This window comes from Colobus angolensis, unplaced genomic scaffold (assembly GCF_000951035.1).
Source record: "Colobus angolensis palliatus isolate OR3802 unplaced genomic scaffold, Cang.pa_1.0 Scaffold33, whole genome shotgun sequence".
Taxonomy (NCBI): domain Eukaryota; kingdom Metazoa; phylum Chordata; class Mammalia; order Primates; family Cercopithecidae; genus Colobus; species Colobus angolensis.
The window spans coordinates 3,365,699-3,382,088 of record NW_012116599.1 but is presented as its reverse complement, the minus strand read 5'-3'; the positions used below and the strand labels follow the sequence as shown (position 1 = coordinate 3,382,088).

The following is a 16,390-nucleotide window of genomic DNA, read 5'->3' as shown; positions in this document are numbered from 1 at the left end:
TGCATGCCTGTGGTCCCAGCTACTTAGGAGACTGAGGTGGGAGAATGCCTTGAGCCCAGGAGGTCAAGGCTGCAGCTAGCTGAGATTGCACCACTACACTCCAGACTGGGCAACAGAAGAAAAAAAAAAAAAAAAAAAAAAAAAAAAAAAAAGTTTAATTCAGTATAGATATTAGGTCAAAATGGATTAAGTTGTTACTTAATTTTAAACTAGTTCCTTGGAACTCAGAATGCTGTCGTAATTGATAGCTGGGTGCTCGGGCTGACCCACAGATCATAGCCATCATAGAGTGAATATGTCACCTACAGCAATCCCTATCCCTCAGCCATGATGGTGGAGAGCCTCTGTGTGTGTGTGTGTGTGTGTGTGTGTGTGTGTGTGTGTGGCCATTCAGCCAGCAACTCACAGAACTCTTCAAGGCAATACTTCTCAAACTGTCTTTGGCAAAGGACCTGATATTTAAGTTTCTAGTCTATTATAGATTGGCATTTTTGTGGGTCGAATTGTATGCATATATTTATTTTTTCTTAATTGAAACATAACTTATATAACATAATTATATTTACCATTTTAAAGTATATAATTCTGTGGTCTTATAGTATATTCATAAGATTGTGCAACCATTGCCATTCTCTAATTCCAGAATATTTTCATCACCCCTCCCTGCAAAAAAATCCCATATCCATTAGCAGTCACTCTCCATTGCCCCTTCCCCCAGCTCCTGGAAATCACTAACTTACTGAATCCAAGGATTTGCCTATTTTAGACACTTTAGATAAATAGACTCATACAACATGTGTGGCCTTTTATGTTTGTCTTTCACTTAGCATGATGTTTTCAAGGTTCACACCTGTTTGAATTAATTCATTCTTTTGGTTGTGGACTAGTGTTCCATACTGCACTTGGTTTATCCCTTTATTAGTTGATAGACATTTGGGTTGTTTTCACTTTTTGGCTATTATCAATAATGTTACTATGAAAATTCAGGTACATATTTTTTGTACATGTTCCAGCTCTCCAAATCCTTGCTGACACTTGTCATTTTCTGCTTGTTTTGTTTTGTTTTTGCTGTGGTCATCCTGGTGGATGTGAAATGGTACTAGATTGTGGTTTTGATTCGCCTTTTCCTAATCACTAGTAATGGTGAGGATCTTCTTAGGTAGTTGTTGGTCATTTATATCTTCTTTGGAGAAATATCTATTTAAGTCCTTTGCCCATTTTTAATAGAGTATTTTTTAATTGTTGAGTTGTAAGAGTTTTTTCTGTATGTTAGATACTAGACCGTTATCAGATATATGTTCTGCAAATATCTTCTCCTAAGAGCTGCCTTTTTACTTTTTTATTTTTAAAGTTTAGTGAAGTCCAATTTATTTATTTATTTATTTTGGCTACCTAAGCTTTAGATACCATATCTAAGAAGCCATTGCCTAATCCAAGGTCATTTATACCTATAAAGATAAGTATAAATCGAGATCTACACCTGTATTTTCTTCTGAGAGTTTTATAGTTTAGCTTTACATTTAGATCTTTGATTTACTGTAAGTTAATTCTTATATGTGGTATCACAGAGGGGTTCCACATTTATTCTTTTGTGTGTGGACATCCAGTTATCCCAGCACCAATTGTTGAAAAGACTATTTTTTTCCCGTTTAATTTTCTTGGCATCTTTGTCACAGAGCCAGCCGGCAGAGAGCCAGGGGAGTTTCCAGAAATCAGTGTCCAGAAGACCCAAGTGGGAAGGATCTCTGTGCATCAGAGGAGTCAGAGGAGGTTATAGTGGCTTGCTGGTGCGGGGTGATAGGGAGGCACCCTAGGAAGATTGCAGAAGTGGGCAGAGGCCGCCAGGTCATGCAGGGTGTTGTAGGTCTGGGTAAAGCTTTAAATTTTAATGTAATTGCAATGAGAAGCTGTTAAAGTGTTTTCAGCAGATGAATAGCATGATGTAATTTACATTTTCCAAAGATCCCTCTAGCTGCTGGGTGGAAAACGGATTGAGGGGCGGCCAGAGTGGCAGTGGGATAATCAGGCTGTTTTAGCGGTCTGGGTGAAAGGACAGTGGCCATGAAGAAGGACAAGTGGATGGACTTGAGATAAGTCTTGGAGACATCTGAGATAAATTGACTGTGTAGAGGAGAGGAAGAGAAGTCGGGTGACAGCCAGGTTTTTGGCTTGACCAGTTGGGTAAGAAGTAGTATTGTTTGCTGAGAAGGGTAAGGCTGGGCTGGGGAGGCAGTTGGTGGGAGGGGGACAGTGAGAGCCAGCCTCGTTTGAGATACCAGTGAGCTTCTGACTGGCCATGTGAAGTTGGCACAGGATAAACAAAACGAGCCCCGGAGAGGTCTGGGCAGAGGACATCATCATCAGGTCATTTTTCAAGCCACAAGAATGACTGAGTGGCTGGGGAGGGAATGAAAGAAGTCGGGGCCCAGACCTGAGGCCTAAATAATGACAGCGTTTTAGAGTGGAGTTGAAGGGGAGGCCAGCCAGGGAGGAGGGGAGGTGATGATCCTTGAGTGTGACTTTAAGGGGCCCAGACCACCTTATGTAAGCTGAATTTCCTGACCTTGCATAGTCACGCCAGTCATTGAGGGGACTTACGAAAATACACATTCCCCAGCTCTTTACCAGACCCAGAGCTTCGAAATCACTAGAGAGGGACCTGGGGATCTGTATAATAAGTAACAAGTCCTCTAGGTGAACCCAAGGATCAAGTGCTTTAGGGAAACTACATGGTTTCGCTAAAACCATTGAGGAGCAGGAGCAGGTTTCTGGTTTTTGTCAGCTCAGAAATGTGTAGCAGGCTTTGAAGGGACAAGGCTGAAAGTACAGGTGCCAGTTAGGAGGCTGCCTCCGGATCCCAGTGTGAGATCATGAAACACCGGGGTGGGGAGGGAGAAGCAGCGGTGGCCTCAAGAACTGTCTGGGAAGCAGGGCTCGGTGTTTGAATAAAGGTGCGTGTTGAAATAGAGAACAGCTTTAAGATGACTTTCAGGTTTCTAGCCAGGAGTTAGCTGCTTCAGAGACAGAAAAGATGCTGATCTTTTTTGGGGAAAGGTGATGAGTTAAGTTTTGAGAACTGAACTTGGGTGTGTGTGCCTGAACCTCAGGGTTTGGTCTGGGCAGGGTTGGGAGTTCCCTGAACGTAGACGTCAGTGGAAACTACAACGGTGGCTGCCGTGAACTAGATAGAGCTGGTAGATTGAGAAAAGCAGAGGGCCAAGGTCACATTCCTAGGAAATGTCAGTATTTAAAGAAAAGCCAGAGGGCTGGGAGCCTAAAGGAGAGACAGGATGAATAGGCAAAGAGGGAGGAGAGCCAGCCAGGACAGTGCAGCCACGGAAGCCGGAGGGCAGTGAGTTTCAGGGAGGAGGTGAGTAAAGGTGTCAAGGGCAGGAGGGAGAGGATGAAATTAGGCCTGGGCAGTGCCCTTGGGATGGCACTTAGAAGGCAGCTGCTGATAACAAGAAGAGCCTTTCCATGCAGTGGGGTAGCGCTGGTGAGCCATGGACTGAAGTGTGACTGGGAGATGAGGGAGCCAGAGAGCTTGAGGGTAACCAGGGTGGGCTGGTCACTAGAGAAACTTTTGGCTGAGAAGTGGACAATGAAAGTAGAAGTATAGTTATGAGAGTTTCTTTTTTTTCACTGAAAGAAGCAGCCTTGGACCAGGTGTGGTGGCTCATGCCGATAATCTCAGCACTTTGGGAGGCTGAGGCAGGAGGATTGAGCCCAGGAGCTGGAGACCACCCTGGGCAATATAGTGAGACCTCATTTCTACAAAAATTAAAAAATTAGCTTATTGTGGTGGCATACCCATGTAGCCCCGCTGCTCAGGAGGCTGAGGTGGGAGGATCACTTGAGCCTGGGAAGTGGAGGTTGCAGTGAGCAGAGATTGCACCACTGCACTCCAGCCTGCATGGCAGAACAAGATCCTGTCTTAAAAGAAGGAAAAAAAAAAAGAAAAGAAAAAGTAGCAGCAGCCTTGATATAAGGGTCAAGAAGAAAGATCCAGTAGAAGGGACAGGCTCCCTGCCCATGCAATTCACACAGCAGCGGGCGGCAGGCAAGGGTGCTGGAAATGCATGACACAGTAGTGAATGCCAAAGCTCTCCGTTTTAGCCTTCAGTAAATTTTGTGGGAATATCATGATGATGTGCATGCACATATTATAATGAGAAGCCACTAAGTACAAGCTTCACATAGTGCAGTAGTGCAGTGTTGGTGCATTTATCTCCCTAGGGACCCTTTTTGTGGCCTTCAGTTCAAGGGGAGACTGTCATTATAGGATGGCACATAAGAACTGTTACAGTTGTTCAATGGAAAGGGGCAACGCAAATCCAATTTAACATCAGTCAGCAGTTGATCAATTGCTCTTCCACTGAATACAGATGAATATATACCATGCCGATATATTTTTTCTACTTTGCAAAAACAAGATGGAGAACAAGAAATCTATATTCTTTTGTGTGCTTTTTTCCCCCTCACTCTGGTCTGTCAGCAATTCATAATATCCATGTCAATTTAGCATTGATCAATAATAGTATTCTTGGCTGGGCGCAGTGGCTCATGCCTATAATCCCAGCACTTTGGGAGGCCAAGGCGGGTGGATCACTTGAGACTACGAGTTCAAGACCAGGCTGGCCAGCATGGTGAAACCCTGTCTGTACTAAAAATACAAAAAAATTAGCCAGGTGTGGTGGCACGCACCTTTAGTCCCAGTTACTCAGGACTCTGAGGACAAGAATCGCTTGAACCCAGGAGGCGGAGGTTACAGTGAGCTGAGATTGCATCACTGTACTCCAGCCTGGGTGACAGAGCGAGACTCTGTCTCAAAATAATAATAATAATATAATAATAATAATAATGGTAGTACTAGTAATTAGTGATTTTTCTTTAGAGTTTTATTTTCATAGTTTTATGTTGAGGTTGATTTTTTTTTCAATAAAACATATGTACTTTAAATTTCTTTTCCAAGTTATAAAGGATTACATCTGTAGAAAATTTGGGGCCAGGTGCAGTGGCTCACGCCTGTAATCCCAGCACTTTGGGAGCCCGAGGTGAGTGGATCACCTGAGGTCAGGAGTTTGAGACCATCCTGGCCAACATGGTGAAACCCCATCTCTACTAAAAATACAAAAATTAGCTGGGCGTGGTTGTGCACTCCTGTAATCCCAGCTACTCGGGACCCTGAGGCAGGAAAATCACTTGAACCTGGGAGGCAGACGTTGCAGTGAGCCGAGGAAGCAACAAGAGCGAAACTCTGTCTGTAAATAAATAAATAAATAAATAAATAAAATTTGGAAAACACGGGAGTATAAAAAGAAGCCAAAAACCACCCACAATCTCAACACTTCTTTTTTGTTGTTGTTGTGTGTGTTTGTGTATTAAATAGGTGTTCTTTCCCCCACTAAATTGCTGAGCTACCCAGCGCCCTGTTTTTACTTTGCTGAGAGCTCTGTTAGTGAGGGGTCTTTGCAGTTTTGCCTTAATATGCAGTGTCTTGAGGGATTTTTTGTGTTCCTAAGAGAATAGAGTTTTGTGGTCGGAGGGAGAAGGAATACGGAGTGCTGCTTTGGGCAGGAAGAAGTGGACACAAATCCCATGCTGGTCAGCAGCACTTACTTTTATTCAGTTAGGTCTGTTCTCCCACAGCGATGTCGGCCTGAGGACAGGTCTGATGAAGGAAGCAGTTCATCTCATTCCTAAATAACTCGTCTTAGTCCCAGGTCTTGTGAGAATCATCTTTGGATTTTGCTTCATTTTTGAAAGTTAAGCTTCTGTTGTTTTATAAAACCATAACTCTTTAAAAATTTTTTATTTTGTGCATTTGCTTTTAGGAATTTCACGTTTCTGAAGATTTTAATAAAATGAACTTTATCAAGACCTACCCAGGTAATTATAATACATATTATCTTGCGTACACATACATGTAGACATACATAAAACTAGAACATCATCTCTTGTGATGAAAATTAGATTTTCACATTAACTTGTTAGTTTTATTACCCCCACAATGTGAGAGACTGTTGTCTTTTAGTGATATTTCAGCTTTTTCTTGCTCATTAGCATTTAAAATTTTGTATATCAGGCACATTATCAGATTAAATTAACCATTCTTTTATTATTGGGTATGTGTACTGCTTCCATTTTTTTGATAACACATACTACTCTTCATACATGTATGTGTGTGTATATAACTGTGTGTGTACAATTTTTTGATATGTGTATATGTGTGTGTGTGTGTGTATTCTTGAATAAGTGTATACACACATGTGGGGGGTATTCTTGACTGTTATTCTGACTCTAATCCTATAATTCATTTGTTTCGTTTAAATAGAGACGAGGTCTCAGTATGTTGCCCAGGCTGGTCTCGAACTCCTGAGCTTAAGTGACCCTCCCACCTCAGTCTCCCAAAGTGCTAGAATTCAGGTGTGAGCCACCACACCTGGCCAAATCTGTAATTCTGATTATTTAAGACAAATCCCTAAGTGCTCAGTGAGGAATTTTTTTTTTTTTGAGACAAATTCCTACAAAGTGGAATAACCAGGTCAGACATTAAAAAGTTTTTTAAATGCCCTAGATTTACTTTGCAAACTGCTTCACAGCAATAGTGCAAGTTTTTACAGTCCTGCGAATGGCGACTGAGAATACGTGTTCATGACGTCTTCACAATATTGCTGCCTTATAATTTCTTTTTCCTGTTTAATAGTCAAGAAAGTTCTCAATTTGAAAATGATTTAAGCTTTATTTAATGTTGACCACTTGTCATATTTTCTGAATGTCTGTTTATGATTTTGTGCGTATTCCCAGGGAGGTGTAGTGTTTTCTAACTGATTTGTAAGCACTTTTCACTACAAAGCTATCAATACTTTGTGGCATCTGTGACATATACCTTTTTTTCAGTTTTTACTTTATTTAGTAAATTTCAGTATTTTAAAACTTAACAAAAGCAAATCCCAATGACAACTTCAGATTGAAGTTGCAAAACTAAAGCATTTTGATGAAGTTGTGGATTCCCATCAGACCAATTAGCTGATTCCCAGAAACCTCACCAGAAGACATAACATGTAGCCTCATTTTATTCACTCTATACTTATAAAATTTTATATTTAATGCTTGTGGATAAAGGTAAAAATTAGAGTGTAGATGTTTCACATACGTGTTCATCTTGGTGAAATGTAGTCTAATGATAGGATACTTTATTAAGAAGGCTAAATTTCCTTTGCCTATGTATTGTTTCACCTGTTCCAAATTTAAAACAGGAGAAAAGCGTCCAGGTGCAGTGGCTCACCCCTGTAATCCCAGCACTTTGGGAGGCCGAGGCAGGTGCATCACTTGAGGTCAGGAGTTTGAGGCCAGCCTGGCCAACGAGGTGAAACCCCGTCTCTACTAAAAATAACAAAAATTAGCCGGGCGTGATAGCACATGCCTGTAGTCCCAGCTACTCAGGAGACTGAGGCAGGAGAACTGCTTGAACCCGGGAGGCGGAGGTTGCAGGGAACCGAGATCGCACCACTGCACTCCAGCCCGGGCAACAGAGCGAGACTCTGTCTCAAAAATAAATAAAATAGGAGAACAGTGATGCAGCAATGCCCATATATTTGCCCTTGGAGTATGTTGGTCAGGGAAACTGTTTTGTGACAATGAATGATAACGCTTTCTAATCTTGCATTGAGTAATGTACTACTAGCATCATGGTGTTACTGTAACACCAGAAACAACTTTGAATTCTCAGCTATCATGCACGGGTTTATCTTTAAAATAATCAAGAATCTGTAAGTTCCTTTACGAGGTATATACCTACGAGTTTGGAGACCTTTAAATGCCTGATTTGGAGACCCTTAAATGCCTGGTCAGTGTTTTTGTCAAAAGGCAAATTCCTTAATAAATTATTTCACCTGGCCAGTTGTGGTAGCTCCCACCTGTAATCTTAGCACTTTGAGAAGCCAAGGAGTTTGAGACCAGCCTGGGCAACATAGACCGTACCTCTGTAAAAAATTAGCCAGCCATGGTGGCACACACTGTAGTCCCAGCTACTTGGGAGGCTGAGGTGGGAGGATCATTTGAGCCCAGGAGTTAGAGATTACAGTGAGCCATCATCAGACCACTGCACTCTAGCCTGGGTGCAAAATGAGACCCTGCCCCTCCTTTTTTTAAAAAAAAAAAAAAGAAAGTGTGTGTGTGTGTATTTTTCATCTGTCATTAAGGATGAAATTATTTCATATTCACATCTCATGTTATTTTTATCTATATTTTGGTTGTCAAAGTTCTTTTTTTTTTTTTTTTAGAAAGAGCCTCACTCTGTTGCCCACACTGGAGTGCAGTCGTGCGATCTCAGCTCACTGCAACCTCCGCCTCCAGGATTCAGCCGATTCTCCTGCCTCAACCTCCCTAGTAGCTGGGATTATAGGTGCGAGCCACCATGGCCAGCTAATTTTTTGTATTTTTAGTAGAGACGGGGTTTCACCATGTTGGCCAGGCTGGTCTTGAACTCCTGGCCTCAAGTGATCCACCCGCCTCGGCCTCCCAAAATGCTGGAATTACAGGCATGAGCCACCATGCCCCGCCAGTTGTCATAGTTCTTCATGGGCTATAAGGCAGCATAGGTTTCTTTTGCAGTGGTTCTTGGACCTTTATATTTCATTGACTAATAACATTTTAGAAAACTTTTGGAGGACTAATATAGGGATTGCTGTATTTTTTATTTTGCCAAGTGAGAGTTTAAAAACTAAAAATGAAGCAAAATAAGCATGACTATGTCTCACCATACTTTCACAAAAGAAAAGGACATCTGAAAAATACAAAACAACAGAAAGGATGTAATCTTAGAAATAGGATAGTTCTTCCCAGGAAAAAATAGTTGACTATTCACTACAGCATCTTTACCACAAACTAGTTTAAACTCTATGACTATTTGGCCCGAGTTTAACAACTACAGGTTTAGTGGAAAAAGTGTTTTGAGTCAGACAGACCAAATTAATCTATCACTTATTAGACTTTGGGCATATATTGATATTGATATTTAATTTATATTTATAAATATTTAATAAATAATATTTGCTTCTCGGTTTTCTTATGTGAAAATCAGTATAATAATATACACCCTGTAAGTGTTTATGCAAATTAAGTATTAAAGCAGAAAAAGCATTAGGCTCCACATCAGACGCTGAGACAGATCTTACGAGACATAGCCTACTCAAATTTAATATTTTTTTCAGTTTTAAATTTTTATTTCTTAATTAGAGACAGAGTCTCACTGTCTTACCCAGACTGGAGTGCAATGGTGCAAACATAGCTCGATGTAACCTCCAACTCCTGGGCTCCAGAGATCTCCCACCTCAGCCTGCTGAGTAGCTAGGACTACAGGCAAGTGCCACCATGCCCAGCTGGTTTTAAAAAATTTTTTTGTAGAGATGGGGTCTTGCTTTGTTGCCCAGGCTGGTCTCCAACTCCTGGCCTCAAACAGTCCTCCTGCCTCGGCCTCCCAAAGCACTGGGATTATAGGTGTTGAGCCACTGTGCCCAGCTGAATTTAAGATTAATAGCTATCATAGCATCCTTTAAGTTTCAGAATCCTTCATGAGTATGTAATTGTTCAATGTAACCTTTTAGCGGTGGATGAATCTGACTTTCATGTAGACTTTTGGGGAAGAGTCCCTCAGTTCTTCCTAAGCAGTCTGTACAGCTGAGAGTGAGGTCAGCAGTCTCTGTGTCTGGCCTTTGACTTCATTCATCAGATTGGACGCTTATTAAACATCTACTGCATGCAAAGTTCTGTACCAGATGAAGTAGAAGGCAGGTTACACTGCCCCAGGCTTATAATTGACCTGGAAATATTTCCAGAGTTAGGTAACAGACAGAAAACCTTCCTCATTCTCAGCTGTTATTTTGGAACAGAGAACTTCACAAAAGCTTTGTCTTTATGAATAATAAAATGTTACACACTGATAAAAAGTATTCCAGAAACAAAACACATAACACCACTTTTTAATTTTAGAAAACTGCCATTGCTCTTATTTAGAATGCCAGTGTTTTCGGAAGGTTCAAAACACTGAAGTTACAGACGATTAAAAAAACATTGCCCTGTTACAACTGCTGCTTTCCACATAGTCCTCGTTCACAAAGTTTTTTAGAGCAAAGTAAAAATGTTCTCTTGAGCATAGCAAAAAAAAAAAAATTTTATATATATATTCTTTTTTTTTTTTTTTTTTGAGACGGAGTCTCGCTCTATTGCCCAGGCTGGAGTACAGTGGCCGGATCTCAGCTCACCGCAAGCTCCGCCTCCCGAGTTTACCCCATTCTCCTGCCTCAGCCTCCGGAGTAGCTGGGACTACAGGCGCCCGCCACCTCGCCCGGCTAGTTTTTTGTATTTTTTGGTAGAGACGGGGTTTCACGGTGTTAGCCAGGATGGTCTCGATCTCCTGACCTCGTGATCCACCCGTCTCGGCCTCCTAAAGTGCTAGGATTACAGGCTTGAGCCACCGCTCCCGGCCTATATATATATATTCTAAGCTATTATTTGATTTCTCTTTGGGCATTACTCTTTAATGATTCCTAGCTTCTGGTGGCCCCGACTGTGGGGAGCAGAGGGCAGGGCCTTGGAGAGAGCCTGTGCTAGTGAGTTGTTGAGCTGGAAAAGGTTGTCTGAAATATATTCACAGAGGATAGGCATTTCCAGTGCAGTCTTGTACACAACTGTGTCTGGCTGAGCAGATTGAGAGATTGAGCCTCAGTTCTTCCCCATAGAGTGCTGTTTCTGGAGATGACATCTCTTCACCTTTCTGTTCCTGCAGCTCATCAGAACCGGGTGTCTGCGATCATCTTCAGCTTGGCCACAGAGTGGGTCATCAGTACTGGCTACGACAAGTGTGTGAGCTGGATGTGCACGCGAAGCGGGAACATGCTCGGGAGGCACTTCTTCACGTCCTGGGCCTCGTGTCTGCAGTATCCTTCAGAGCCACGGACCTCTCCTTCCCCTGGCCTCTGCTTCTCGGTGTTTGGTTCTGAATCCCATCCCAAACTGCTAATTGAGATCTAAAGACTGAATGAAACTTATTTAAGTTTGGGCAAAAGTAATTGTGTTTCTTTTTTTTTGCCATTGAAAGTAATTGCAAAAATTGCAATTACTTTTGCACCAACCTAATACATATTTCACCAAAAATCCAAGAACTTCCATATTTGCTGTTCTTGCTGTAAATTGGGTTTATTAAAAATAATAATGAAATGAATTTTTCTCTGCTGGGAGGTGCTATAGGTTTTTAATACAAAATTGTGGAAAACCCAGGCCCATTAATGCAAACCCTTCCTCTCACGTCTTTGCGTTTTAATGGAAAGACTTTTTATTGTGTGAAGAAAGGAAAACAGGAACTTGTCTGCTAGTAATTGGTTATTTGCAGACTCTGTAAGTGTATATACTGAATATTAAGGGTTTATAGCCTTGGGGTTTGTTCCTAAATGGGCTACAAGGAGTTTTACACAAAACTTTTGCTTAATGCTTTTTTGTGTGTGGAGAGGACCCATAATCCTTATAAAACTCTCAAAGATGGCTCAGGATGCCCCAAAGTGCTGAAAATCACTGCCTAAAAAATTCCTGCTACTACATGGAATTTGCTTCCTGTAGAGCTCGCCCTTACCTAAGGATCTCCCTGCCTGCTGTGTATCTTAGCGATGGCAAGATCAAGGTTATCAGCAACAGGCAGACACCCCGTGGTAGTTTCTCTCTCAGAGTTGAATGCCTGGCATAGTAAAATTCCATCCATCGAAAGCCTTTCTTTACAATGTCTGCTACAAATGAATGCACAGCGTGAGATATTTAAAATAGTACCATATACTTTAGGATCAAACAAGCAAAAAATACTCAGATACAGTGTGTGCTACATAAGCATTTTTGTTATGTGCTGGGCCTCTGATAATGGATTTGTGGAAAATGACACAGAATCACAATCATGCCCTAGTTTACAGTGCTCTTTTTGGCTGTGTTTTGGAAGAGTGATAGTTATCCTGTTGTAAATAGCTTTCGTATTATAAATACTAGTTAACATGTTGTGTATAAATTTCTGGTTTTCCAGAAATATCTATGGCCACAAATTGAGAAAGTAATGAGTTGTGACCAATAGTTAATATATTTTCTAAATTTAAATGTACTACCGCCACAAACAACTGCGTTTTGGATTATTGAACTATCCACAGTAATTTAAAGTGAATCATCCTCTTCATTTATAGCTAAATCCTCTAGGCCAAAAGAAACATGGATTCATGTCTTGTATTTACTGTCAGATTTGCATTATTTTCAGAGATATTTCATAAATAACCATTACGTTTCAGAGCTTTCTTGCTGTTTTCAGTAGTTAGCATTCTTTTCTTTTCTTTCTTTCTTTTTTTTTTGGCTCTGTCACCCAGGCTGGAGTGGTGCAGTGGTATCATCTCAGCTCACTGCCACCTCTGCCTCCTGGGTTCAGGCTGTTCTCTTGCCCCAGCCTCTCAAGTAACTGGGATTACAAACAAACGTGTGCCACCGCACCCAACTAATTTTTTGTATTTTTAGTAGAGACGGGGTTTCACCATGTTGGCCAGGCTGGTCTTGAACTCCTGACCTCAAGTAATCTGCCCACCTCAGCCTCCCAAAGTGCTGGGATTACAGGCATGAGCCATTGCACCCAGCCCAGTAGTTATCAGTTTCACCCTTTGACACTTTATTGTACTTGATTATGTCTACTTGTTTTTGTGTGTGTCTGTACTACCAGCTCTTTTTTTATTGCCAGTTCCTGGGATCTTGCTTGATATAGTAACAGGCACTCAATGAGTTCTTGTTGAATGAATGAATATAAACTTTCTCAGTAATAACAGCTGTTTTAATGTTTACCTTCAATATTTACATATTGCATGATTTTCAGTTGGGTATTTCCTTTTTTGTTATAGTTTTAGGTATATGCTTATTCTCTTTAAAATGCATGTTTTCTAACTTTGGAAACTAACTTTGACCAATGCTGGTGTCTCTCTTATGAGAGGATTTTCAGGTGATTTCTGTTCTACATCCTTGACTGCTTCTCCTCAGATATGACTTTGACACTCAGTATGCTTTCGTTGGTGATTGTTCTGGGCAGATCACCCTGCTGAAGCTTGAACAGAACACGTGTTCAGTCATCACAACCCTCAAAGGACATGAAGGTAGGCTATAATATCACCCAAGAGTGTTTTTTGCCTAACTTGGGCATTCAAATTCAGTTCTCTTCTACGTGGATTCATGAATGCTCTGTTCCTCATGATCTGTCAGATTTCATTTTGATTGGGCCAGATATGGGATTCAGAGTGAAAACTAAGTGAAGTTGGGGTGATGGGTTCATTTCATATTGTCGAAATCCCTTCTAAATTGCTTGTGTGGATAATACTTTGTATGTTGCTTACCTTTTTAAATTAAGTTATGGCTGGCACATTGGTTCACACCTGTAATCCCAGCACTTTTGGGGGCCGAATTAGGTGGACCACTTGAGGCCAGGAGTTCACGACCAGCCTGGCCAACACAGCAAAACTCCCTCTCTACTAAGAATACAAAAATTAACCAGGCATCGTGGCACATACCTGTAATCCCACCCCTAGCTACTTGGAATGCTAAGGCAGGAGAATCACTGGAACCCAGGGGGCGGAGGTTGCAGTGAGCCGAGATTACAGCGCTACACTCCTGCCTGGGTAACAGAGTGAGATTCTGTCTCAAAAAAATAGAAATAAAAATAAAATAAGTTATCGTGTTGACAAGACCTTTAAAATTACTTCTAACTGGTAAAACCTTTGGAAGAGTTGTTATTATTACTTTAAAAAAATTTACCAGTTTCTAAGCCCCTGAGCAAGACCGGATAAATACAATTAGAAGAAATGTGTGGGCTGGTTCAGCCTCTGCTTGGGAAACATACCTGCGTAGGGACTGAGGGGAAAGAATTACTGGGTGGAATTTCATTTCTGTAGTGCAGTGGGTTAGTGAAGCTCTGTGGAGGGGTTTTTAAAGTCCGTTGATTGTATGTGACTCGCCACATACACACATGTAATAAAGAGGCTTCATTAGCTGCTGTATTGGGCCATTCTTGCATTGCAATAAAGAAATATCTAAGAATGAGTAATTTATAAAGAGAAGAGGTTTAATTGGTTCGTGGATCTGCAGGCTGTACAGGAAGCATGGCACCGGCATGCTTCTGGTGAGGGCCTCAGGAAGCTTATAGTCATAGCACAAGGTGAGGTGTGAACAGGCACTTCACACGACCAAAGCAGGAGTGGGGGTGTGGGGTGCCACACACTTTTAAACAACCATATCTCAAGGGAGCTCATTTACTATCTCAAGGAGAGCACCAAGGGGATGGCACTAAACCATTCGTGAGAAATCCACCCCCGTGAGCCAACTACCACGCCCCACCTGCAACACTGGGGATTAGTTTAACATGAAATTTAGAGGCCGGGCCCAGTGGCTCACATCTGTAATCCCAGCACTTTGGGAGGCTGAGGTGGGCATATCACTTGAGGTCAGGAGTTCGAGACCAGCCTGGCAATATGATGAAACCCCATCTCTACTAAAAACACAAAAAACATTAGCTGAGCGTGTTGGCGGGCACCTGTAGTCCCAGGTACTCAGGGAGGCTGAGGCAGGAGAATCTCTTGAACCCGGGAGGTGGAGGTTGCAGTGAGCCAAGATCATGCCACTGCACTCCAACCTGGGTGACAGAGGGAGACTCTGTCTCAAAAAAAAAAGATAAAAAAATATATATATATATATATATCTCAACAAAATTTAGAGGGGACACATGTCTAAACTGTGTCAGACGCTAAGCTGTAATGGATTGAAGTTTTCATACCGATCACAAGATCAAATTCTGATATGTGTCACAAAATACAAACTTTGAGGCCCTCTGGTTTATGGAGAATGGGGGAGTTGCTGAAAGAATTAATGATGAACTTATTTATGACCATAGTTAGCGTTTTAGTTGTAACAAGTTATAATAAATGTACACTATGCTTTCTATGTAATCTATTTAGGTGAAATAGAGTATATCAAATCAAGGACCCTGTAGGGGAAACGAAGAAAAGAGAACAGCAAGTTAAAATGGATTTGGGCAGGAAAGCAGAGGCCCGTGAAGAAACCACTTTCTGTTTATGACTAATTCTCTCATGACCCCCAGACTCGTCAGTTTTTTCTGGGTTGCTAAAGGCAGAATGGGTCTGGTAACTACTTAGTAGTTTTCATGTTGAAAGACCATATTTATCTGCTTTTAGGCCTCTAACTGAAATGGATGGCACATAGATTACACAGGGTCAAAAGTCATGTGAAACTAACCCCTGAAGCCTTTGCAGAATATTTCTTTGTTTCTGCTTTTGTTCTGTTTTTGGAAAGTGTGTGTGAGAAGTAGTTTCTGTTTGCTTTTGAATATGGCATCATTAATTTTCTGTATACCTACCAAAATTATTATTAGCTTTTGTGGCTGGTTCAGTTTTACTCAGTTGATTAATAATGTTTTTTCTAGACAAACAGTAGTTGATGAACAGGGAAAGGATCTACTGAAAGATCCACCTGTAGGTAGAAAGAAAGATTTCCTCAAGGGTTTCAAATCTGATAAGTTAGCCAATATGAAGTATGAGATGGGAAGTTCAGATTTTTCACTTAAATTACTTGGCATAATTGTGTAGTATACAATAGACTTTTTTCTGTGGTACTTAATTTTCTTAAACATAGACATCTTGGAGTAAAACACCTGAAAGATTCCGGAGACCCAGAATAATCTAGATTTTTTATCTTGTGTAGGTTGGACACAGTAAACTTTACTGGTTTTTCTCACTAAATATTACTAACATTTTTTTTTCCAGTAACTTTTTCTGAACATTTCATATGCAAGCTACTTTGTAATTTTTGGCACAGAACAAGGAAAAACTTCTTTAAAAATCTTTGTATTCCAAGCAGGTTTTTTTTTTTTTGAGACACAGTCTGCCCAAGCTGGAGTGCAGTGGCACTATCTTGGCTCACTGCAACTTCTGCCTCCGGGGTTCAAGCAATTCTCCCTCCATAGCCTCCTGAGTAGCGGGGTTTACAGGAACCCGCCACCATGCCCAGCTAATTTTTGTTTTTTTGTTTTTGTTTTTGTAGAAACAGGGTTTCACCATGTTGGCCAGGCCTAGTCTCGAACTCCTGGCCTCAAGTGATTCGCCCTCCTCGGCCTCCCAAAGTGCTGGGATTACAGGTGTGAGTCACCATGCCCGGCCCCAAGTAGTTTGATGCACAATTGAAAATTCTAATCGTACAACTGTGGGTAATGATGCTGTGTCTCCTGTGTGACTCATGATGGCATGGTTGAATGTCCTGTGTGACTCATGATGGCATGGTTGAATGTCCTGTGTGACTCATGATGGCATGGTTGAAT

The 16,390-nt window shown here is 41.4% G+C and overlaps 1 protein-coding gene across 1 annotated transcript in view; it reads left to right on the top strand.

The window, feature by feature from the left end:
- WDFY1 (WD repeat and FYVE domain containing 1) overlaps window positions 1–16,390 on the top strand; it is a 76,920-nt gene that overhangs the window by 41,082 nt on the left and 19,448 nt on the right. The window contains exons 4-6 of the mRNA XM_011951914.1: window positions 5,835–5,889; window positions 10,790–10,940; window positions 13,051–13,163. Of these exons, the coding sequence (XP_011807304.1) occupies window positions 5,835–5,889; window positions 10,790–10,940; window positions 13,051–13,163 (319 nt within the window). The remainder of the gene's footprint in view (window positions 1–5,834; window positions 5,890–10,789; window positions 10,941–13,050; window positions 13,164–16,390) is intronic.